The following is a 26,484-nucleotide window of genomic DNA, read 5'->3' as shown; positions in this document are numbered from 1 at the left end:
CAAACTTAATAATCAAACACTAAGTAACCTACTCCCAATCCTAAGATTCTTGCAGATTCAGTTTACAATACAAGTGAGCTAAAAGTTTACTACACAAATGAAAGTGCAGATAGCACCTAAACAGTAAACTATCCTCTTTGGAATGTGAGACAAAGGACTGGGGAACCTAAGAATATTCAGGACAAGAATTAGAGGTAAGATGATTAATGGACTTGTGTGAAAATAAAAGCTTGACTGTCTTATAATTACATAGTTTTAACACAATCATGATTCAAATTGATTAGCATTCAGAAGACAAGAAGGAGTCAGTTTACTTGAGGATAAAAATTAACAAGTCATGGGGAGTTTAAGAATTAAATACAATTATTATCTTAACTGTACCTGTAAGTCTAATCTTGTGTACATATGGAACTAAAAAAAATAAAAGGCATATTTTATGTTATTCTGATGACTGCATGCAAAATCTTACTACTCATCCATAAAAGCAATACGTAAAACTATTTAACCAGCTACATCTGACAAAAGTCAACTAGGCCAAAAACTGGAAAAACACCAAGGTTCTAAAAAGCTGTGAACATACGTACTATAGGGAAAATACTTTATCATACACCATCTACAAATACAACATTTAGTACTAGCTAACACACAAAACACAATGAAGACATAAGTATGGTAACATGTACAAAACATTCCATACACAAAGCAGGAATAAAAGTGGATAATGTAGTAAAAAATAAATGAAAGAAATTTAAGTAATATGACTATCTGCATTCACTCACATGTACACGATAGGCATAATTCAAATGTAACTTTGATGACTGATGCCTGGCTGAAATCCAAATCAGTAGATAAAGACAAGGAGGGTGTTAAATCTTTTATAATATTTTAGTAAGCACAAGGCCATCCCCAGAGTGTAATTTTTCCATTAAGTGTGCCTCTGCACTTTAAAAGTCAAGTTAGGTCAATTAAGTTAATAACTTACTCATAAGCAGCTAGAACTCATGCATCTCCTGACAATGCACAGGTTATCAGTCAATCCCGAAAATAAAATAAAACAACAATTGTGAAACAATCAGGTATTTATCTCCTGAGTTACAATCACAATAAGGCTCATTATCCTGTCTGGTAAATCAGAACAATGAGCATTACTGAAGATTTAACAAAGGTTCAGAATTCCCGATCACCTCACAGAGGAAGAAAGATGTTGTGCTCATGGCCAGGAGGAATGTTGCAGAAGGATTCTTGGTGCAGGGTCATTGTTGCAGGGAATGATGGTTGCAGGGAATCACTTTCACAGTTGACAGGCACCACCACATACCAGGCTCGGGCTCCTCGTAAGGTTGCTCGTCATCAGACTCGGTGCCAGAGTCACGCTCCTCACTGCCAACCTACGGAAATAAAAAAAAAAAAAAACTACGTAAGTGATCAGTTTTCAAATGTAGTTACATTTAATTTCCTTACATTTTAACTATTAAAGCGAGCTATTTTAATGAAAATTGGATAAAGTGCAATGAAGATGAACACTTTTCAATGAGAAAAAGACTTATGCAAGTTTCAATATGGACTTAAGTAATTTAGGTAACACTTTATAGGCTATAAACAGTAAGTCAGATGATACTAGCATTGTCGACATTATTCAGCTCCCTAACAAATATGGTAAACCAAACTACTCTACCAGCATATTAGGAAAGCAATGATGGAGAAAAAAACACAAAGCCAATAGTTAGGGAATATTCTTTACATAATAGGTAAAAAGGATGGAGTACTTGATTTCATACTACTAATTGGCAAGCTAAATAACATGCTAAAAAGCCCTTAATTTTTAAGATGTCATGCTTCCAAATACATACAAAGTCTCTCACACAACGACACTCACACAATTCATGTGTACTTATAGCTAAATAGTTCCACTCTTTGGAACCAATACAATTCTACTACATATAAAAATACTGTATGCTACCAAGATTTAAATGGGTGCATCGGTAAAATAAAAACGGTTATATCCTGTGAAGAGTTCAAACTTTGTTTAAACTTGAAAAAACCTGCTGAAATGAAAATCAACATTCTCTCCAGTAACTATGGATTAAGGATACAGCAGGCCTAATTCCCCTCCTCGTATCAGCACTCATAGTGTACACAAAACACTAAATTCCATCAAAACTAAGACCTTATCCAGCAGGTGCTACAGTCTTTAGGACCATGCAATCATGAGAAAAAGTTGGCATTGATATGCCATTGCAAATTTTAAGTTACATGTGGTCCACTTATAGTTTGAAAAAGGGCCACTTACTTTTGCCAAAGGAATGGGAGAAGGATCCCATAAAATTTTGGCCAAAGGCCAAGTACTGGGACCTACCAGGTCATTCAAAGCTAAATGGTAAACTGAGAGTAGAATGGTTTGAAGGAAGGTATAGTGATATAAATATATATTTTTTGAATGAGCTGAGGCAGAAAGAAAATTGGTACCAAGGTAAAGTGTAATTGAATATTTATTAGTTGCAACTAATAGTTACAATGGTTTGGTGAAACTAAATTTTTACCAATTGCAAATTTTTGTGTTTTGTGTTTGTTTCATTTGTGCATTTATCCATTTTCTTATTGAAGTGTGTTTTTACTTTATATTCTGAGTGATTAATGCTTTTTTACAATTTTGGTGTTTTCCACATTTTTTCATTTGCATTCACAATTTAACTGACTTAGTTATTTTCATTAATTAATCATTGGACATTTAATTGAATTTAACACTTGTGAATTAATTTGCATTTACTTAGAATTCTTTTCAAGTTTCATTGTTGTTTAGCACTTGTCAATTAATTTTCAAATTTTAATTATTGCCTAACACTTTTAAATTTTGATTGAATTAATTAATCAATTTTCTTGAATTTTGTGATAAATTAATTTTGATTTAATTTTGCTTAATTAATTCAAGAATTAATTAAACTTTGCTTTGTTTTTAAGTAACAGTAATTTTCCCTGATATTGTGAATTTCACTTATAAATTTTGAGTTTGATAATAAATTTTTGTATTTAAAATTTTTATAAGTGCTTTCTTTTTCACCAGTATATTTATATGATATGTTTAGGTAGAAACATGGAGTGGTAATTGAGCTGTTTTCCTTCAATTTACTTGAAGTGAGTTAGAACCAGGGAAGTACTTAGACTTCTGAAATCAGGGAAATACTTAGACTTTTAAAGTTGTCGATGGAGTGATGCCCTTCAATTAATTTAATTACCTGAGATTACCTCACACCTGTTTTAATGAACTTAGTCTGATTTTCTGCAATACTGGTAAGTTGTTTAAGGGGTCACTGTTGCCTTTAGAGTATTCAGTCGTTTAGTATCTGTGATGAAGGTTCAGGTGTCTGGCTGTTGTGAGGTAACAATTCATGAATGGTAAGTGTAGTAACCAGATACTTGGCATTTTGTCACTATATATATATATATATATATATATCTATTATCTATATATATATATATATATTATATATATAGTTGCAACACCATCAATCCTTTTGCATATTTCTCTTTTTACTTCCCATAAAAAACATATCAAATATTCCACATTACTACAGAACCACTTATGAACAAGAGAAAAGGTAATATAGATAAAAACATTCTGCTACTAACTGTTCACCTTTACATTTATTTCCAAGGCCTCCATGTTTTTATATAAAGTTAATCTTACTTCTGATGATTCTTAATTTCCTAAGATCTTACAACTGAGCTGTTGTCGTTTCCCCTCTGTAGCTGTAAATTATTTGAGGGAGTTCTTGACTCTACAGTAGCTAGGTTACACCATTGACCTGTCACCACCAACCATGGTCAAGGCAGACCTCTGTCAGCACCAAAGCTCTCCACGAGCTGGTGTTCCCTCCAGTTGCATCTCCACAGGGCCAAACCATCTAGATCTACTTTTGAACTTGTGCTACCATTTGCGACCTTGCAACGACATTTATTTTGCCATTTTTTGAGTAATTTCTCTACATACAATGTGCAGAAATATCCCACTTGCGCCCTTGCAAGATCATTTATTTTACTATTTTTAGACTAAAATCTCATAATGTATTATGCAGAAATATTTTCCAGTCAAATAATGCTATCCTAGGCAATTCTGCTCTACAGCATTAACAGATATTTCTTTGCATTTCTTGTCTAAACTCTAATGATTCAACTCTTCTGAATTACTGTCATCCACAACATATCCTTCGAAAGTGCCGACCGCTTGTATTCTCCATCTGACAACCACTATCAGTCAATCTTCTTAACTGAAATTCGCCTTGAGAATTTAACTTGTCCTAACGTTAACTTTCAAATTTCTCTTCTTGCCAACAACTGCAAACTTTCAAAAGTTCCTTCTCTGTCCTATCAGCGATCAACACTATCTGTCATCTGTAAGCATCTGCCGTCTCACACTCCAATGAACAACTCTTCCTTCCCCTATCACACAGACTTCCACCTACGACTTTTGCATTTTCCCTGGTATCTATTGCCATCCTATCCGTATGAAGACCACAAACCTTGTTAGTAACTGCTTTGACACAAACTATACTCTCTTTTTTCCATCTGTCCATCCGCCTGTGGTGTTTTTGCATGGTAACACTGCGTCCCGGGCTTTAAATAATTACGCTATGTGTAAGTTTTAGGTACCTAATTAAAAGGCTATCTGGGTGTTCATTTGCAACTGAAAAGTGTTTTAATAAATTACTGTATGCTAATTACACAATTAATATTTGTAATAGGATATTATTATCATTGTTGAATGTAACTATCTAAAGCCCGGGACGTAGAGTTACCATACGCAAACACCACAGGCGGATGGACAGATGGAAAAAAAAAAAAACAGAGTATAGTTACTCTTACATCTACAGGTCTCGTTTTCAACCAATGAAAGTTTTGCTGTTCTTAAAAAAATATTTACTATATTTAAAATGTCCTCTTTTAGTAAGAAAATCAATTCAACCCAAAGCTCTACTTCTTATTTTAGCACCATGAATTTTATCTGCCTTATTCTCACATTCATTCACAACTCGTCAGAATAAACACTTGATTTACTCAACTATCCAGCCTTAAAAGACCTGTTTCATCGACTTCAGCATTAAAACTATACGTAATCAAGTTAACATATACTTGGTGGCAGAGATAAAGCAACAAGCTTCATGCTCAATGTGTCCTCTCAAACGGTAACCGTCCCAACACCTATCCTAGGCCATCCACCAGCTTAGGAGAGACTTAGACTCGCCAAATTTTGACTCCAATGTCCATCCGAAAAGAATGTTCAGTGTAGAATCTGTTGCGTAAAATGGAGGTGCCGCAAACATTCAGAGGCAATTTTAAAAATGATTAGGTGCCGAGGTAATCAAAATACAGTATGCGCTGACATGTTATAAGTATATATATATATAATATATATATATATATATATATATATATATATAGATATATATATATATATATTAATAAAATGACCACCTCACTACCTCAAGGATTCTAACCCTGACCGATACGGGTTTGGAACGCGTGCCCGTGCATACGTTCCATATACTGGTGGTCGTTCGATTAGCTAAGTTAGGCAAAATCAGGAACTGGATATACAAATAACAACACAAACAACATATGGCAGAGGAACCAGGGATACACAGCTATGGAACACCCATGTGCAAGAATAAGGCTGCTTAGCAGCCTCATTCTTTACAATACTGAAAACCAGAAGGCCACCTCTGCAAGAAAAGTCTTGGCAAATGTGTGTGTGTGTGTGTGTGTGTGTGTGTGTATATATATATATATATATATATATATATTATATACACATATATATATATATATATATATATACACCACAGGAAAATGACAGGTAGAACTTCAGCATATCATTTCCCTGTGGTATTTGCTTATATATTAATATATAACTGAAGTCATGTGAATCTACTGTGATCTTTTAATCATACACATATTATATATGTATATGAACATTATCAATATTAGTCTTTTCATAATTAATAAATGAGATGCCTTTAACTTATGCGGCAAGCTACCAGAAATTAGCAAGGTTGTATGGGAAAAACAAAAGAAAAAATGAGAAAAAAAATAAAAACAATAATGAGTTTTAACGCCAAGGTGACTCCTAATGAATGGTAATACACAGCATCATTTCAACCAAAAGATAACGTCCGTGTGCATGAATTCAAGGGGACCTCACTAAGACTATACTTCTGCAGCAACTTCAGTTTAGGCTAATAAGAATAGATATAAACACATGAACGCACAGGTATTGCTGCCAAAAGGAAGGGTAGGACAGAACTGCAGGTTATTGAGAGTGTGTTCTCCACAGCCTCAAAGTTTGAACGTGACAGTTACTTTTTTTTTCTAGTAACCCGCTGGCAGGGTAGAAGGGTTACTGACTATCTATCTACTCATTATATATATATATATATATATATATATATATATATATATATATAACAATCTGCTAGGGGATACAATAGAGAAGAGAAAGAACAGACAAAAGCAAAAAGGTACTTGTAGTGGACAAATTCCAGGAAGTAGACGCGTTGAAGGGCACAAAGTTAAACCTCCTAAGGACTCAATTATGGTTGAACGAAGATCAACAAAAGATAATAGCGAATTTTGGACACAGGCTGACGATGCTGACAAAGCCATACATTCTGGGGTGCCATTGGTGCTATAGTAGTCCGCGAGATTATTAATGAAAATACCCATGGATGGAAGGAAAAAAGTAAAATACCCCAAGGAAAATGATTGTAGGTTAAAAATATAAAAAAAACAATATACTATACGAAGAAAGACAACGCTGGACAGAGCAGTGTTGTGAGGTCATGGATTAGAGACTTGAGCGGGATAATTTAACTGGCATACTAAAGAGATGGAAACCACTCTGGTTATAAAGAAATTATTGCAGTCATTTTAGCTAAATTGAAATGATGATTGGGAAATGAAGTTATTTAAATATATACCGATGGAAGGCGTTACAGTTATTACTACCAGAACTAAAAACCGCCAAAACATTGTGCGATTATTACGAAAATAAAATGGAAAGTTTCTTTAGACTAAAACTACAATTTACTACAACTAACGTCCAAACGAAGTCTTTTGGTTTCCAGTCCCGTCCCTCGAATAAAAATCATAGACTTTCTTTTATGTTGTCAGAGGAACCAACAGCATCCAAACATTATTAGACCGATCCCCTATGAAGAACGACGAAGAGTGAAGCCCCGTTTTCGCTGTGACGCGCTCAAAGCCAACCAACACAATCAGACTCATCTGGTAAATGTGATAACCTATGCAACACTGGCTAATCAAATCAGACTCCATCGTGGCTGCAGGTGCTGTAACAGCTGCTCCGACCTGGCACGACGATGCATACTTCAACGATACGACACTACTTAGCCAAATTAAATACGGGGTGTGTTACCAAACAAGTTAAGGGGGAAATGTTTTTATTTTTCGGGGGAGCTGGTACTCTCTCAACAGCTCTCATTGGTCAGTGGGAGGAATGAAGGTACTACATCCTTTAGAACATCGATGATTTTAACGATCGAGATTGCAATCAAATGAAAGCACAAACGCCCTTACAAAAGTCTGAGTGTTTCGTCATCTCTGCTGCCTCCATATTAAATAAACAAAATTAACAGGTGGCAATCGAACTAAAAATAGACATCCAACTTCTCTAGGACGGCTTTCTTTCTCTGGCAATTATAAATACGACTTGGCACCTCGACCAAAGTAATCATATTTCTTCTTTTTATGCACTGGGCGGCCTGAATGTCTTTTAACTTTCAGTACCTTCCCTATCAAGAATCTGGAAGGAAGGAACTTGCTCCTAAAACCTTGTATGACACTGCAATCCCCGTTTCTTAATAAAGTCAATGATCACGCTTGACTTTCTCTCCTCAAGTAATAAATTCAAATAAGTTTTGCCAGACATTTGCACAATATAAAACTCTGTGTGAAGAAGAGAAAGCAAATGGAAGGAAATGATAGATGGTTCCTATCTCGACAGAACATCTAAAGAAACGACATCCAAAGGTAAACGCTACACAGTTTACCTCAGACGATAAACTCCGTGATTACGGAGTTTATTTATTATTTTTCTTATTAATATATCAAAACGATATTAAGCCAGACTGGCTGCTTACACAAACACTTTGTAGGGATGAACACAATGACATGTTTGAGAATTATAAACTGATGCGTGCGTGTTTATAAACCCTTCTCTGTGATATAATATGCGTACGTATACGCTAGTATTTATAGTTTCCTATGTTATAACCAGCATACCCATACAAGAATACATAGTTATTTCAACGATCGAGCTTTTGAGTTTGTTTACCGACATCTTTATTACTTTCTTGTATTCCAAGTACACACGTTATATATATATATATATATATATATATATATATATATATACACACACACATATATATATATATATATATATATATATATGTACTATATATATATAACAAATTTCAAGCATATATATATATATATATATATATATATATATATATATATATTTCAACACATTAAGTACGTAAACGAAGGCATGAGTGCATTTATCCATATCTATTCGCATATGCATATATATGAAAATTCTTGAACGTAGTATATAATATGCGCGAGGACATGTAAGTCAGCCCATACCGTTGGTGTAATCTTGAGACTATGCGTATACTGTTTGTAAACAAACAATAAACAATCCACATTCTTTATGAGTCAGAGAGTAATCTAGGCTTTTAAAAAAAGATAAGGCACGGGCTTACTTATGGGAGTCTTTACTCAAAGAAAATGTAGGAACAATTTTCAAACGCTTTCTCGAAATCTCGTCAGTTATTCATCGGTTGTTCGGAGAAAGACAAAGCTTCCGTGAGACGACAGACGGGGAAAAATCAATAATAAATGTCAACATTCAATAATATTACTCCTATGGCAACAACAAACAAAACTATAGACACAACAGCTTATTCGTATACTCCCCCCCCCCCCTCCAACCCAGTTCAAACATCCAAGGGAGGCCCCCCCCCCCCCGTCCCATTGTGCCTTCCCAGCCCGCTCTCAGTGTTGCCGTCTAGTGTTGTACTATACACACTCGTTATCCGGTACAAAAGGACTAAACCATTGAGATAGGAAAAGCCAGCGAGCTTAATTCACGAGAGAAGAGGTAAAATAATCAAGACTATAACGTCCATTCTACAGCGTCCAGCTGGTGAAAGCCATGCACAAGGGGGGCTTTATTTAGACCAATGTAGCCACAACATACAGCTGCCAATAGCATGCGCACTAACGCTGTATGTACTTGCAATCTTCTGTCCACTACTGCAATCTCTCTCTCTCTCTCTCTCTCTCTCTCTCTCTCTCTCTCTCTCTCTCTCTCAGGATCATGTGTGCTTAAATGTCTAACTCAAGTTCAAGGCAGTTGCCGAGTACAGTACATGGCTGAGTTTTATTTCTTCGCTCATGCACGTTAGTGACTTTCCTCCCTCCTTTTCAAACCAATAATAATAATAATAATAATAATAATAATAATAATAATAATAATAATAATAATAATAACGGATCTTTTGAAACTTTTCTTAATAAAAAAGATATGACAATGGAAATTCAAACAAGGAAACTGCAATGCTACACCCGAGACTAAAAAAAAAAAAAAAGTGAAAAACGAATAAAATTAACGTTACGCTAAAGAAACAAATCGACTAACGGAAAAGACACATTTGAATGTTTCCTCCAGGTCTACTACCTAGTACATCCGACGCAGACACGCAAACAAGCAATGCCATGGAACCCCCTCTGAATAAACACCAATCAATCACATACTTATATTTCAACATCGGTATCATCATTCTCATTACCCCGAGAGAGAGAGAGAGAGAGAGAGAGAGAGAGAGAGAGAGAGAGAGGGGGGGGGGGGGGGGGGGGGGAGGCAGGTTGTAGCTCTGCAACAGAGCCGCTAAAGCATCAAAACAAGAAGTGCTTCTCCTATACAGCGTAAGAAGAAGAAGAAGAAGAAGAAGAAGAAGAAGAAGAGGAAGAGGATGCAGGAGAAGAGCGGTGTTTGAAAGAAGAAAAGAAAACCATGAAGTTCCCCACCCTAAGTACTACTATCACCACCACACGGCCACCACATCAAGAGCGCTTGAGTCGGAGGCAACTAGCAACAGCCTCAGGGCACAGGCACTTACTTGCCCTGCTCGGCAAGGTGGCTTGGCTTGGCTTGGCTTGGCTGGCTGACTGGCTCATAGTACAACACACACACACACAGCTTCCAATGGTCAAATTACTAACAAATATATAAGCGCTGCGGCCGCCTCGTGGACCCAGCTGCAACAGCAACTACTACTACTACTACTACTACTACTACTACTACTACTACTACTACTGTCTACTCATTTCTGGCTTTTATAAGTCTAGAAGCAACTCTCAGTCTGTGCACATCAGGCAAGTCACGTATTCTGCCTCCATCTTCAGCCAGCAGCTGTTTGTCTTAGTCAAACGAAAGGTGCCTACGGGATGTGGCAGTTGTTGACTGCCACTCTCATAATCTCTCTATAAGCAAAATCTATCCCAGGGCTCTGCTCTTCGCAACGGTACTGGATATATATATATATATATATATATATATATATATATATATATATATATATATATATATATATATATATATATATGGTGTGTGTGTGTATTCGTGTACGGTTGTAAGCAACGGCCAGATTTACATTTTTTTTTATCTTAGTCCAAACTCTTCCCAAACGGTTGGTGGCAGATCGATCATCTGCTTTCCTTCTCCCTCAGTTCAAAAGCAACATTTCAAAGCATTTGCCAATACCGGCTGCCGTCCAATTCAAGAATTTCATCCCCAAGAAGTCTGTTAGGAGTCGGTCCTTTTATCCACGCTGTCGAGTACCAACTTATCCAGCGACAATTATGGCGCCGACTCTAACTTTCTACTAACGGGACTCGGTATCATCTACCAGTTATAGCACAGATTTTTACTATGAATTTAACGCGAGGGGGTCCTACTATTTTTGCAATGAAATTACAAAGATCGGAGGATTTGGTGTGATGATCCATAGTTATTTAAACTTGAAATCCCCTACTTATTTACGTGAAATTATTATTATTATTATTAATTAGTTATTATTATTAAGTAGTAGTAGTAGTAGTAGTAGTAGTAGTAGTTTAAGTATAGTAGTAGTAGTAGTAGTCGTAGTAGTTAGTATTAGTAGTAGTAGTAGGTATTAGTAGTAGTAGAGTAGTAGTAGTAGTAGTAGTACGTAGTATGTAGTAGTAGTAGTAGTAGTTAATAAAAAATAAAAATCTAAAAACATCTTGGCAGAGAATACAGATTTGTTTTCATTGCAACATTATGATGATAATGTTGAGAATTATTATTAAGACACCAGGAATTCCTGAGGCATAATACACAAATAAAAACGGAAGACCTAAGTATAAAAACCCGCCTCCAATCCTTCCTCAACAAGGGCCATTTACTTTACGATATGTTAGACTTCAAGGTTCAGATTGGTGGCAGAGAGAGAGAGAGAGAGAGAGAGAGAGAGGAAGGAGAGAGGCACAAGGGGGGAGGGAGAGAGACGAGAGGGTGAGGAGAGAGAGAGAGAGTATAAAAATGTTAGTTGATGTATGAACAAAGACTAAAAGGCAATAGACTTGCAAAAGAAGAAAACTCCCAAACAATATAGCAACGTATTACAAAAATGTGAACAGACTAGTACAGAAGATTGACTGAAAATGTACGTGAGTTTTACACAGGCATAGAGTTAATTATGGATGAAATATAATGAGACATCTTAAGAAGACAGACCTCATATAGGCTAGCAATAGAACAGAAGAGCCAACGTATAATTTCTACAAAATCTTACAAATTTAAATCAAATTTTGTAGAAATTCAAATTTAAACAGAATTTAATACATATTGGTTCAGTCAAGCCACAAGGCAGTTCAAGTGATTGAATAGACAAAAGAAAAGTCATCAGATCTTTCTGCAAAAAGGTATGCTGAAAAGACGGATCTACAACACACACACAAACGTACACACAAACGTACACACACACACACACACACACACACACACATATATATTATATATATATATATATAATATATATATATATAATGTACTGAATGTGTGTATAATATGTACATACATTTTCCTAAAATTTAAATGAGCTATCCACTTAATACCTTCCTTTTTCCTAGGACAATAAACCAAAAGATATAAAGCTATCTACTTCCACAACAAACCAGCAAATATGGAACGAATTAAAAATGCTACCAACTACAAATAAAAACCAATGGCACTCATGAATCATAACTCTGTGTTTCCATAAAAAATAAACAATGACATGGTTAGGATTCCACGATAATCAGTGAGAAAAACGCTTGAGAAATATATTTTTGGATAACGAACTTCTCTCTAATTACCGTGTCCTGTCATTGCAAATGAATCCGTTTCAGATGATTAAAAAATGCATGAAATCAGTCATCACTGAATACACATACATACATACATATACACACGATAGATATTATATATATATATTAATATATATATTATATATTATATATTATATATATAATATATATATATATATATCTATATATATATTTATTATTTAGGCAAGCCTCTTTCAACAAAACGTGACAACTGTAAATAGCTGTAAATAATAATAATAATAATAATAATAATAATAATAATAATAATAATAATAGCACTTCAACGTACAACAGCAGCATCAATAAGAGAACTAACAACAATCATACAACCATTTTAATAACAAGGCTAAAGGGAAGGGCGTAGCGTTTTCCACGCCAGAGGAACAAGGCGCACAAGAGTAACACAAAAAGCAGCATGATATACAAAGCAGCGAGCAAATCGTCGTCTTAGTAGTAAAAACCACACTAGCGGATAAAAGCATAAACATCGGCTTCATGAGAGAGAGAGAGAGAGAGAGAGAGAGAGCATAAATTGTGGCCAGCTGCACGGTTCTAGAACACACTATCATTGTAAACCACTTATAGATACCATCTCTTTTTACTCACGCTTACACATCCACGTACGCACACACGGGAGCACAATTACACACACACACACACACACCACATAAGGGTTCCCTTACCCACTCAAGATAACTTACCTCATTAACACCACATTCTACACAAACGCACATAAACATACACATACACACGAATTAGCCAGCCTTTCTCCTCCCTTCCACAATGATCCCCCCCCCCCCCTCCCCTACATTAAATATGACTAGTTTCATGCGGGCGCAACACCTTCATGTATAATTCCGTATTCTGTGATGTGGGGTTAGACCGGAGTGCATTGTAGTCAATTTGTAGCGGGCCGATTCGGAGGATTAGGTTATTTTTTTGTTTTTGTTTTCCATACGAGAGAGAGAGAGAGAGAGAGAGAGAGAGAGAGAGATCATCAAAGAAACTCACACTTAACACGTCGCAAGACGACACCTACAATAGTTGCGCCACAGCGCTGAAGAAAAAAATTATGATAAACTCGTCTCGTTCTCGCCTCTAATATTCTGTTACGTCTCCGCTTCTTCTTACCATGGTTTTTTTTTTTTTTTTTTTTTTTTTTTTTTTTTTTTGTTTTTTTTTTTTTTTTTTTTTTTTTTTTTTTTTTAAACTCGGGGCTGTTTCGTTGGCTCGATGCTGCTTGTTCTTAATCACGGCAAAATGTGAAGCCGTTTGGCATGCGCCTACAAACAAAAATATGACCTGGCAACTGAACCGGCAAAATTTTAGGGAATGGAGCAAATTGCGACACTTTCAAAAAGCAGAGGTGGAGAGAGAGAGAGAGAGAGAGAGAGAGAGAGAGAGAGAGAGAGAGACGCGCTGTCTCGTCTTCCCGGCCGTCAGCCCGACGAGAAAAAGTGGAAAACAAATAATGCTTCCCTTTAAGCAACCAAGGCCATCGAAGAACTTCATCAAAAGCATGCAGCATACAATCAATTGCAAGCACTGCGTCGCCGTGTGTCGGTTGTAGCTACTCCTCGGGCTTACTCGACAGTTAACGGACATGTTTAAGGGGGTCGATCGCATAGAGAATTAAATCTAGGGAGAATGGAGGTAATACCAGACATTTTCTCCCGAGTTCACCGATATTCTTGACCGAGTAACCAGCCCAGTAAGATACGCAGCTCGAAAACATGAGTGGCAAATTCTTGCATTCCCTTTAAAAGAGTCGCGAATGGACAAGTTATGGCAACGCTGTCGTGACTTGCTTGTGGGGGAGGAGGGGGGTAGGAGGGGGAAAGTGGAGAGTGAGAGAGAGAGAGAGAGGGGGGGGGGTGTTCGGGGGGGGGGGTTAGAAGCTAGCAAACACTATCCCAACTGTCTTATCATTGGGGGCTTTCAAGGCAAAAGTAATCCTTGCGCAAAAGCAACATTTTTTTTTTTTTCAAGCACGACTGGTGGCAACACTGGAGTGAAGGGTGAAAGAAAAAAGAAAGAAAGAAAAAAGAAGCCGATCGTGTACGAATGCGCACGCATACACACATGCACACCGCATCTCTTATTTCTGAGCGTAAACACGGTGGGGAGCATTTGTGGAAAGCAAACGGCATGGGAAAAAAAAATACTATATGTATTTTTGATAGGACTGAAAGACAGACATATTGCTGTGAGTACTAAACTCTAGCGTTGATCCTTTACGATAAATGATGTTAAACTCTTCAGATAATCTAAGACATCAAGAGTCGAGTTATGCTTGTACTAGAATAAGGCCAGGTTCATTAAAACATTGAACTAAAAGGACAGTCTGGAGAAAATGTCACACGCAAAGAGTAGGACACACATACACACAGAGGCAAATAAAACTAAAGATATAGGAAAATGGTCTAACACGATATTTCAATCATTTATAGAGAAACATTTTTAAGGCATTTTTATAAAAGTTAAGCTCTAGATCATTATCATTTGCATAAGTAATCATTACTATTAATGTAATTAACCACAAAACATTAAGTAAAAATCTACAACGTTCGATTATAATAAAACTCGCTCGTGCACATCAAAGCCATCACGGCTAAACCACACAATAATTTTAAAAAGGCTAAAGGGAAAATGCGGGAGGGGAGGTGAAAAGAGGGGGAGGGGCGGGAGAGGGAGGCTCTTAAAAGGCAAGGGCTGAAGGCTAACTTTGAGAGGGTATGGACATCATCCCCTGCAAAAGGGGGCCAGGTAGGATACACCATTGTTGTAAAAAGAAGAGTTGGGGGAGTGAATTTGTAGGCGAAGGAGGTCTCCAGCCTGGCTTGTTGTAAGACTGGTCTAACCTCTTCTCTGTGAGGGGTGCTCCGTGCCACGGCTGTCCTTGGATCTCTCTCTCTCTCTCTCTTTAACAAACATACAATTAGATAACACAGCACCGATGATAAAAGTGACTAATGATGCCCCTATTCGGAAAAAAAAACATAATTTACCTAGTACGATAATCGATTATAACACAAGAAAAATGTAATTCACTGTACATCTTTGCATCTTTTAAATTTCAAATTAAAATTTTTTCTGGACTCGGTGAATGAATGACGCAACTCTTAACCCCCCTACAGAAAAAAAGAAAAATGTAGTCCCAAAACAAAATGTTGAATTTCACTTCTGTATTACTGACCCGGCTCCCCAGAAAAAGAAGAAGAAAAAAAAACTTGCTTCCATATTATCGAGTCGCATCGGGCAAGTGCTTGCAAGCTGCAGGCGAATGGCAGCTTCGACTTAGTGTGAAAGACTGTGCAACACTCGTAATAACCAAAGCAGTAACTATCGTAGCAATTTAAGAATAATAAACTAGACCTAATGGCTCCGGATGCAAGAGTACTTTTGGTAACCCGGAAATCATGACGGAGCCAGGCATAACTTTCGCCAGCTTTCATGGGGGAGATTAATGTTCCTGTTGATGTTGTTGTGTTGTATTGTTGTTGTTGTGACAATAAGCTGGTCTTATGCCAGCAAGGTCTTTGGCTCTTACCACCAACCCATAATACTGAGGAAGAGCTTTTACCGTACCGGCAAGTCGAAGTTCAGTGATTGTTTTAAATAATTTTTATTTTTCTATTTAGGCCAATACTGAACTCAGGTCTAGTAACTGCGGTGAGTGTATTGAAAGAGAGAGAGAGAGAGAGAGAGAGAGAGAGAGAGAGAGAGAGAGTACCCAATCAAAATGATCATCAACATTAGTCCTATTATCATCAATAATCAAGCTCGATGAACTTATTAGCTAACACGACCTACGAAAATGCTTGAGGCATTTCTGCAAGAGTGAAACAATGGTTTCCATCCACATGGACATTTAGCATCATTTAAGGACGAATTCCGCCTATTATACCCTACGGAAGAAGGAAGTTCAAAAAATCTCTTGCCGTAGCAAACGCCACGTGCAAGTGTTTTTGGATTACTGGTTTCTGGATACCCGGTATATATTAATATAACACCAAAGTTCCGCACTGGTTATGGGTTTACACGAGTATACCCGGGTGGTAGGGAATTTCCGAATACCAGGTGGGAACTTCATTATACCAGGTGGGGAACTTCATTACAAACGATGGGGAACTTGGTTCTAACGTAAATGTTCCCTTTGGAGCCGACGTTTCGAACCGTTTATTGAGAAGCATTTTCTGAAGTCGGTCACAAAGCCAGGGAACTCATATATATATATTATAGTATATATATATATATATATATATATATTTATAAATATAATATCTACTATCTATATATATATATATATATATATTATATATTATATATATATAGTATATATATATATATATATATATATATATAGTATATATATATATATATATGTGTGTGTGTGTGTGTGTGTGTGTGTAAGCGAGCACTGAAATAAGCACAAACCTCGTAAAGGTATAGTGCCGCGAACAAGAGTTGCTCTCACATGTTTAGCTCCGTTCCCAGAATCCATAGCATGCACCATGTTCCCCTTTTAATCATGGTTATCTTGCAAGATGTGGCAGACATGATCAGAGAGAGAGAGAGAGAGAGAGAGAGAGAGAGAGAGAGAGAGAGAGAAAGATTTAGCGTCACGTTAATCGTTATTTTTTTATGTAGCCTAATCCTCAAGGTTTCGACCCAAAACTGGTAAAAAGAAAGGCAGTTGGAGTAAAAGTAAAGCTTCTTTCCAGAGGTGGTAGATGGTAGAGGTTAAGGGGAAACGGAAGGAGGGAGAGAATTCCAAAGACTGGTAGCTGAGGTTAAAGGCACGGAATTTCCCAAAAACAAATATTCCCTTCAGCTCCCGGAACACTGAGAAACCGAGATTTTGGTAGTTATCGAAAGTCAGTCAGTCTTCGGTTGAGAGTAACTTAAATTAAGTATTTAGACAAGAGGCCTCCTGTCTTGGTTTTTTATTTACGAAGGGGAGGAGAAGAAAGGGGGAGGGGCAATATGGGGGGAGTCATTCTTCAGAGCCAGAGAGAGCCATTTGGGGAACGACCAAGTGCAACAGCACCGCATAAGCTCAGTGGATGCTCCATACTTCCCAACCTCCTTCAGGCAAGCGCTCGCATGGACGTGCGAACAAACACGTGCTTGCGTTTCCTATCCCCGGAGAGGTATTAACGATGCGCGTCTCGAGGAAAACTTCCTCCTCATCCTCTTTTCTACTTCTTCTTCTTCTTTTCTACCTTTCTTTTCACTGGCAGCTGAATTACACAACACAACAAATGACAGATTCACAAGCCATGACCATGGGGGGAATCATTTCCAGCGTCAACCTTGACAGAGGAAGAAGAAGGCTCTCCTTCCTTCTCTCGTACACATGATTAATTTGGACGGAGGACTCGATAAATACATTTCACTCCTGACGATGAAAAGTTTTAACATCAATTGTATAAGCTGCGTTAATACAGGAATCTTGCACTAGTGATTATGTCTCAAGTATGAAAGGCCCATTAAAACACTCTGGTTTAAAGCTAAGGAATATATTTCGGTGGATTAGCTTCCACCCTTACTGCAAGATAAGGGTGCAAGCTAGACGTATCCTGTTTTAACAGAAGAATTGATTTACACACACACACACACACACACACACACACATATATATATATATATATATATATATATATATATATTATATATATATATATATATATATATATATATATATATATAAATTGTGTGTGTGTATGAATGGCTTAAACACGCACACCTAAGCAACGGCTTACATCATCGCAATTGGATTTAACAGCAGCTGCTTCAAGGGCAGGAAGGCAGGAGGAGAGAGGTTCACGCACTATATGTGACAGATATGCGCATCAATCTAAAAATAATCCAGCTATTACCACCTCAGCATGGACCATAAATTCAACAATATAAAAAATAATAATAATAAAAAAGGAGGGTTTCAGGATGACAACCACCTTGGCAATGCATCAAACCTTTAACAAAACCCCAGTTCAATGCACTTCAACCCACCACCCCACAAGCAACCCCTTCCTACTCCCCCCCTTTAGCCCTTTCCACTTTGGATACCCACCTCCCTTTTTCAATAGCCCCTGGGCAGAACCCAAAAACCCAACTTTTTCATTCTACTCAGAATAAACTACAAATGACTGGAGGTTCATTCTCGGATCGAATGTGAGGGGGGGGGGGGGGGGGGAATGGATTGGATTCTGATGGGAGGGGATGGGAGGCGCATATGACCAGGAAGAAGGATTAGGATCGTGGTGTTAGGAGTTGTCTTTCCCATAAACACATTCTAAGTAAATGGAAGCGTCAGGGGAAAGTTGGATATATATAATATATATATATATATATATATATATATATATATATATATATATATATATAAATAATCAACTGGTCACTTTTTTCTACCAGATACATATGCAACTGTAACAGCCACAATGTCCTCTAAACTTCATGAATTCTTTGCTCTCTTCTTTGGATACGCTTGTCCCTACACAGCCTGAAGAGCCAAGTTCAAAGACATTTTTGAAGAAATTGTGATGTCCGGCACCGGGAAACGAACCCAGGTCCCATCATCACAAAGAGGTCATATATTTTTTTAGCGGGGAAAATGATTTCACCTTTTCAGGGACCAAATTTCACAAGCACAAGCACACGAAAATCCAGTGTAATGCAAGGTCCCTGTGCAAAAGGGTGATTCATCCTTTATTAAACAGCTGTTGGATGAATGGGAGAGTCGGTGGGTTTCATCTGGTCAAAGAAGAAAAAAAAAAAAAAAAAAAAAAAAAAAAAAAAAAATATATATATATATATATATATATATATATATATATATATATATATATATATATATATATATATATATATTATTATATTATATATATATAATATAATATATAATATATTATATATTATATACTTTCCTTGTTCCATAAAATCTATTCCATCAAATTTCATACGAAAGCATTTAAATGCTTACAAATCTAAAGAAAAAAAAAGTAAATCATTAGAAACCCGTAACTCTAAAGCGTTTAGGACGTAATCCATTTATATACTTTGCTTCACAAGCACTTCAAGCTAGGCTCCGGCAGCTATAAAGTTTCACAAAACCTACGTCACAAAACTTCACTAGTTACAACATTTCACAAAACTACACTTACGGAGCTTAACAGGAAACTGCAATGAAGAAATTAGATTGCAGTTCTCAGCCACTAAATTGGTTAAACGAGAGTTAAAAATTTGAACGAACTGCTAGATGCAATTTTTGTACCAGTAAATTGATTGGACGAGAGTGCAAAATTTTAACGGGCAGCGTGGAACGAGGGATGGAGGAGGGGGGGGGGGGGGGCATGTTATGGGGGGAGGATAGGGTACATTCTCGTTAACAGAAGAAGAAGAAGATGAAGAATGAGGAACAGTTTAAAAAGCACGCGGCTTACGTATACTAAAAGCACACACCTACAATCGCAGCAGAAGTAGTATGATGCCATACACATACGAGAAATGGCGAGAATTCTTGAAATAGACAACTAGCAACTAAGAGAAGCGACAGAAACCCGCCGAAAAACGAACAGGTTCAAATACGACTGACATACCCTAGCTCTCCCGGTACGGAAGAAACGCACGCTAAACCAGCACGTTGTAAAATAAAGGAAAAAAAATGGTGGGGAAAAACAAAATCATTATCGCGGATCTGGCACCCGGGAAGAGAGAGGGTGGGAGGGGTGGGGATTGGTGGAAGGGGAAGGGGGGATCGAGGGGGTTCTCGCTGGCACCTCACGCGGGGCAGAGTTGCTACGTCAAACTCTACCTTTATTAAAAGAACGTACCGATGCCAAGAGACATTCATATGTATCTCAGTTCATGCGATCTGACGTTCCGAGTGCCAAGGAACACATAATAAGCTCTGGCACCCAGGACAAAGGAAATGTTCTTTTCCGTAGACCAGCTGGGAGATGTCTCGAAAAAAGTTTAAGAAGATTCGTACGCCATTACTGTTGTTGTTGTGCTTTATCCACCACTAGGGTGAAATATATTGTCTTCAATCATTAACATCATTTTCAGTCAACCCCTTTATCAGATATTCATGAAGTTTGGCAGGAAGGCAACCAATAATCCACTGAGCATTTGGCACAAATCTTAGGGCACTCACCTAATTCAAGGTCAAGAGACCATAATAATGGCACCGGAAGTCAATATTGTCAAAAAATAAGATACGATATTATATGTGGGATGCACTCAAGGACATTGCGTTTTTCACAGGCTTATGTCGACATCACAACCATTGTTTATATCTTTCCACACATATACAATTTTAATCATATATACATATATATATAATATATATATTATATATATATATCTATATATTATATATAACCCAGTACAATACAATTCTTAATATACATGCAAATCACTGATATGAGTAAACAAAGACATGAAAACAATTTAAGGAATATATGTCCACTAAATTATGGCAAAGGCACAGTACGTGTTTAGAATGTGAACCGCGATACCGCGGTCTTAAAACTAGAGGAAATGAATCGTTGTTATAATTAGTATGGAAAAAGTATAAACAATTTTCTTATGTAAAAAAAATATAAATAAATAACTAAAAGTATGAGAACTAATGACAGCCCTAGGTTGGGTAAGAGATTGAAAAAGTCTGAAAAAATAATAATTATTGAATAATAATAATAATAATAATAATAATAATATATATTATAATAATATTCTTATTATTATTATTATTATTCAAAAGACGAATCCTATTTATTTGGAACAAGCCAATAGGGGCCACTGACTTGAAATTCGAGCTTTCAAAGAATATGTTGTTCATTTGAAGGACGTAATGAAAGGCAACCGGAAATACTGAAAGAAGACAACAGTTATAACAAAAGAAAAATAAAATGGAAATTCAATGAATGAATAGATAAAAATGTAAGTATATTATAAAATACAAGAAGGATTGTTCTAGGGAGCTAATGCATAGCATCTGCGCTACCTGAATAGGAATTTAAACGAAAAAAAAAAAAAAAAAAAAAAACTCACCTTTTGCCTATTCGATAAATAAAAAAAGCTGAAATCATAGATTTCGAGCAAATTCTCGTTTGACACTTAAAAGATCGAAGTGAATCAAGTAAACCTCGCCCAGTTACGTTAGGTAACACTGTTAAAAAACATTGGTTACCTATTTATAACTATTTATACCATAACTGTAGGATATGAAACAATACACGAGTATAAATTATCTACACCTCAGATGGAAGGATTATTGATTGCTTATGTTACGTTGCGTTACAGCTACCAAGGTCATGTACGCTGGCATAGAGAGAAAGAAAGCGTTGGTAAAATATGTAAGTAAACTAAGTAATGAGAGAAAAACAAATTAAGACTGACCAAATTGATATTTATCATTATGAGAATATATAAGAAAAATTCCGTACGTTGTCAGGAAAAATGGAAAAAATCCCGATTCGAAGAAAATGTAGCAATTTCAAGAAACCAAAGTTACAATCCAACGGATGAAACACTTGGTACACTGAATATTCCTACCAAGAAACAACGTAAAATCATTAAATGCAGAAAGGAGAGAGAATAAGAAGATTGGTAATGCACGTAATTATAATTGAAAGAAGAATCTTGGTAATGCACGTAATTATAATTGAAAGAAAAATCTTGGTAATGAACGTAATTATAATTGAAAGAAGAATCTTGGTAATGCACGTAATTATAATTAAAAGCACGAAATTATAATTAAAAGAAAATTGGTAATTCACTTAATTATAATTAAAAGAAGATTGGTAATGTACGCAATTATAATTAAAAGAAGAGATTATACGACAGAAAGAAAACAGAGTTTAGTCATCCATAATTTCATAACAATAAAAGCAGTACATAATAAATAAATATACTGACATTAGACGTATTTGCAGAGTAACTACTACTACTACTACTACTACTACTACTACTACGACGACGGTCAAAACGGGCGACTATGACACTTAATACCCACAATCAATACTTCAATGGCGACAATCAGAAACGAATGGGAAACCTCGGAAATAAATAAATGCTGTGTTAAAGCTGAACATGGAGTATTTACGATGAAGCACAGGGTACTTGGGCGTATTCGTGTATCATACATGATCCCAGTTTGTGTGAATATGTATTTTTTTAAGTTTCATCTGTAAAAGTGTTTACATAAATGAGACGGGACTGGCGAGTCAGTTTCGCAGTAGAAGTAGCAATGTTTCTCAAAAGACTTTATCTATTTGAACATATTAGTACAACGCTATCACCCACAGGAAACGTGTGTGTGTGTGTGTGTGTGTGTGAGAGAGAGAGAGAGAGAGAGAGAGAGAGAGAGAGAGAGAGAGAGAGAGAGACTTATATACAAAAACGTACATAGATCAACTAGATTAACCGCCACAGAACCAACGCAAAGGCAAACCGACAAGACCTCACCACACACACACACACACACACAACTCCATATCAACACATATCCACAAGGAACAAAAGAAATAAAAAGATGCATGAAAACATGAGGTATGGTAAACAAGGTACAAACATGCCAGCAACAGAAAAGAATCCGTATAGGGCACAACAAGAATCATCTGGAATCCTTTCAAGTTGCGAGCAGGGATTCGTGTGGCTGTGAAAGACTTTTAAGTCTGAAAATCACGGGGTGGGAGCCTTTGTGTGTGTGTGTGTGTGTGTGTGTGTGTGTGTGTGTTGTGTGTCAGACAAGTACACCCTGGTATACGTGGTACCTTTCACTGTTAAAACTCATTGTTGGTAAATGCGAGTATCGAGAGATTATCATCATTATATCATATGATGTGTGTGCCTCACACAAGTACACCCTGATATACAATACACCAGGTGATGTGTAGCTATCAGTTATACTCATTGTAGGTAAATGCGAGTATCGACAGATATTAATATTATTATTATTTCGAATAAAGTCCAATGAATGAATCCAAGAACAGATTTAGTTGATACAAAAAACTTCCACAAAAAGGCAAAAGAATTTATTGAAATATTTAAATTTGATATAATATATATATATATATATATATATGAATTTATTTATTCATTAAGAGGATTTGGACATATGTTAATATCATAGGAAAACCACGCACAAATAAATACAATCCACCTTTTCAGCGTACTTGGAAGGAAACTTCTGCAGGAAAATTCCGTATCCTTTTGAAGCAAGGAAACCTAATTTCGGGAAACTTCCGTTTCCTCAAAGAAGGGAACTTCATTTTAGGAACTACTATGAAAACAACAAAGGAGAGTGAGGCTCGTGTAACTAATAAGGAGAATATAATAATTACAAGCAAACCGCTTCTCAGAAAATTTAGAGATATGATATAGCAATTGCGTGGCAATTTTTGAAACGCAAGGGCTAACGCAGAGAGAGAGAGAGAATGTGTCGTATAGTAGAAAAATAAAGATGACCTTTATTTGAGGTGCGCCAAATCTGGCTCGATTTTTCTCAATTTCAGGTCAATAACTCGCTCTCTCTCTCTCTCTCTCTCAAATACCTAAGCTGTCCATTTCCCACGAGAAGGAAAAATGCAAATGTCTCAGCGATCTGTTCCTTCCAAAATACCAAGTTAAAATCGAGCTCTATCCGCTCCGAGCCAAAACACCCACAACGCCCCCCCCCCCCCCCATTTTTCCTTCTTTCCTTTGCCTTCAGACTCCCCCCACCCCGTCCCCTCTTACCGCCCGCCCTGACGCACTCTTAAACCCCCCTCCCCCCCACACCACTAACCCTTCACCCTACCTCACTCCAACAGGAACCGCTCCCCCTCCACCGCTGTGTGAGGGAGCGGTGGTGGGGGACTAGTCCCACTCCCACCACCACTACTACTACGCTACTCTGTTGATGGGCAAACTCCTCAGAAATGCTTCTCCGGCTATTAATACGACGAAAACGGCAGAGTTTACTCCACTCCTCTTAACCTTAAGGCTTAAGGCTCCTCCTTCCTTCTTTCCCTTTATTCTTTATTCTTTTTTCCGGCTATTTCTTTAATATTCTTTTTTCTAATGTTCTTCATCGTCCTACTCAGTGCCATTCCTTCTGTATTTTTATCGACGTCTGCTACAAACACAACGATAAAGGCAACTCGATGGGGAAATACTTGGAAGACAACTATTTACTTCTGAGAGAGAGAGAGAGAGAGAGAGAGAGAGAGAGAGAGAGAGAGAGAGAGAGAGAGAGTTGGCAACTAATGACCCAAGTGTGAAACAAATCAAGCCAAAATGCACAACACGCACACACGGGCCAGGGCCAATCCGAAATCTCCACCACTCTCAAAGGTCAAACATTGAAAAACATCCTTCCCAAGTCTGTGTTGGCCACTACAACCTGGGAAGGAGGGAGAAGGGGGAGGGAGATGGAGCAATGACTTTATTAACATAGTCCCACTCCTTCCCCCCCTATGCAAAGGGAGAGGAGTATGTCAAGGAAAAGCAAATATACCAATTAACCCACAAAACGAAATTCTCAGAGAGAGAGAGAGAGAGAGAGAGAGAGAGAGAAGAGAGTATTGTCTTGCCTTTTAAAACCAACTGGGACACCAGTGCCTTCCTAAAGTCAAGTTTACTGTACACACAAACAAAAAGCCGCTGACAACGCAACCAAATTCATTTTCAATTTACGTTGTAGATCATCGTCGCGTCGGTAATTCACAAATAATCGCTCTCTCTCTCTCTCTCTCTCTGGCGGTTTTGACGAAAGCTAAAATAAATAACCCCCTTTTTTTCCTCTCACTCACTTGGCGCAGGTTTCTTCCAACTAACCATAATTTCTCACTCAAGTTCTGTTTATAGAGGATGTCTTTTATACTCTCTCTCTCTCTCTCTCTCTCTCTCTCTCCTCTCTTCTCTCTCTCTCTCTCTCATAAAGAAAATTCCTATCACCTGAGGCTTTAAACGTCATCCACTCCCCCAAACCCCTTCCACCCTTCCCCAAAAAGACTTAAAACCGAGTGTTACGAAACTTAAAAACTGTTGCAGGAAACTATTCCAATTTCTTCTGCATCGTTACCAGATCGAAATGCCGCGAGTCGCGAGATCTCGCCTGAGGGCACCAGCTATGTGTGTGTGTGTGTGTGTGCGTGTGTGGCAGCACTGCATGAACGAAACGTCTTCGCCATGGAAACGTGATTACGGAATAGATAAATTTAAATTTCAAACGGTGACACTGAAAACGGCTGATTGAGATTTCACTAAGAAATATATATATATATATAATATATATATATATATATATATATATATATATATATATATATATATATATATATTATATATCAAATAGTCTCTGTTAACAGAATTTACTTACAAGTCAAGATTATTTGTATTAATGACCAACTAAAGATGTGTTTCTACTTGCCTTACTGACGTTCGGAAATGCTTATATTCCTAGGCCTATGAGCTTACGAATTATATGCTTCAGGGCCAGTAAGTACTATTATTAGTCTAAATGAAGGCACTGAAGACAGAACTTATCTACAATCTCTATAGAAAACTAACTAGTCCTTGACGTTGTTAATCGCTCACTGAAAATCTCTCTCTATCTCTCTTTCCCATTTCCCCTTGATGTGTGCCATCCACCCTCTCCCTTCAAGAACCTTCTTGGCTGGCTCTGGCGTCTTTGTTCCCTCCCGGAGGAGGTGGGTTCTCTCAGGGATGTGGGGGGAGCAGAAATCTACACGTGTCCTGCAATAACAATGTTCTTTGTAGACACAAGCGTACTCATCTTCGGAGAAGCAGGAGAGAGAGAGAGAGAGAGAGAGAGAGAGAGAGAGAGAGAGAGAGAGAGAGAGAGAGAGGCAGGCAAAATATTAGCCCCCCTCTAAACATCTTTCGTATCAAGTGCATGTTTACTCTAACGAACACCACGGCTTAACAAAACCTCGCTGAAGCCGCGTGTTTACATAAGCAAGAAGAACATCATTAAGTAACGTTCAGAGCATAAAA

The 26,484-nt window shown here is 37.2% G+C and overlaps 1 protein-coding gene across 9 annotated transcripts in view; it reads right to left on the bottom strand.

Annotated features, from left to right (window-relative positions):
* LOC135204145 (SKI/DACH domain-containing protein 1-like) overlaps nt 1–26,484 on the bottom strand; it is a 177,677-nt gene that overhangs the window by 21,819 nt on the left and 129,374 nt on the right. For 4 of the 9 annotated variants that reach the window (XM_064234163.1, XM_064234162.1, XM_064234164.1 and 1 more), the window contains exon 2: nt 1,185–1,388. Coding sequence is in view for 2 of the 9 variants with exons in the window: in XM_064234156.1 (XP_064090226.1) it covers nt 1,319–1,388 (70 nt within the window). In the remaining 7 variants the exon portion in view is untranslated. The other 5 variants (XM_064234160.1, XM_064234158.1, XM_064234159.1 and 2 more) reach the window with 2 other exon arrangements.

The sequence above is a fragment of the Macrobrachium nipponense genome, chromosome 44 (genome assembly GCF_015104395.2).
Source record: "Macrobrachium nipponense isolate FS-2020 chromosome 44, ASM1510439v2, whole genome shotgun sequence".
In the NCBI taxonomy this organism is placed as follows: Eukaryota; Metazoa; Arthropoda; class Malacostraca; order Decapoda; family Palaemonidae; genus Macrobrachium; species Macrobrachium nipponense.
Note: the sequence above shows the minus strand (reverse complement) of the source record. Positions and strands in the feature narration are given on the sequence as shown.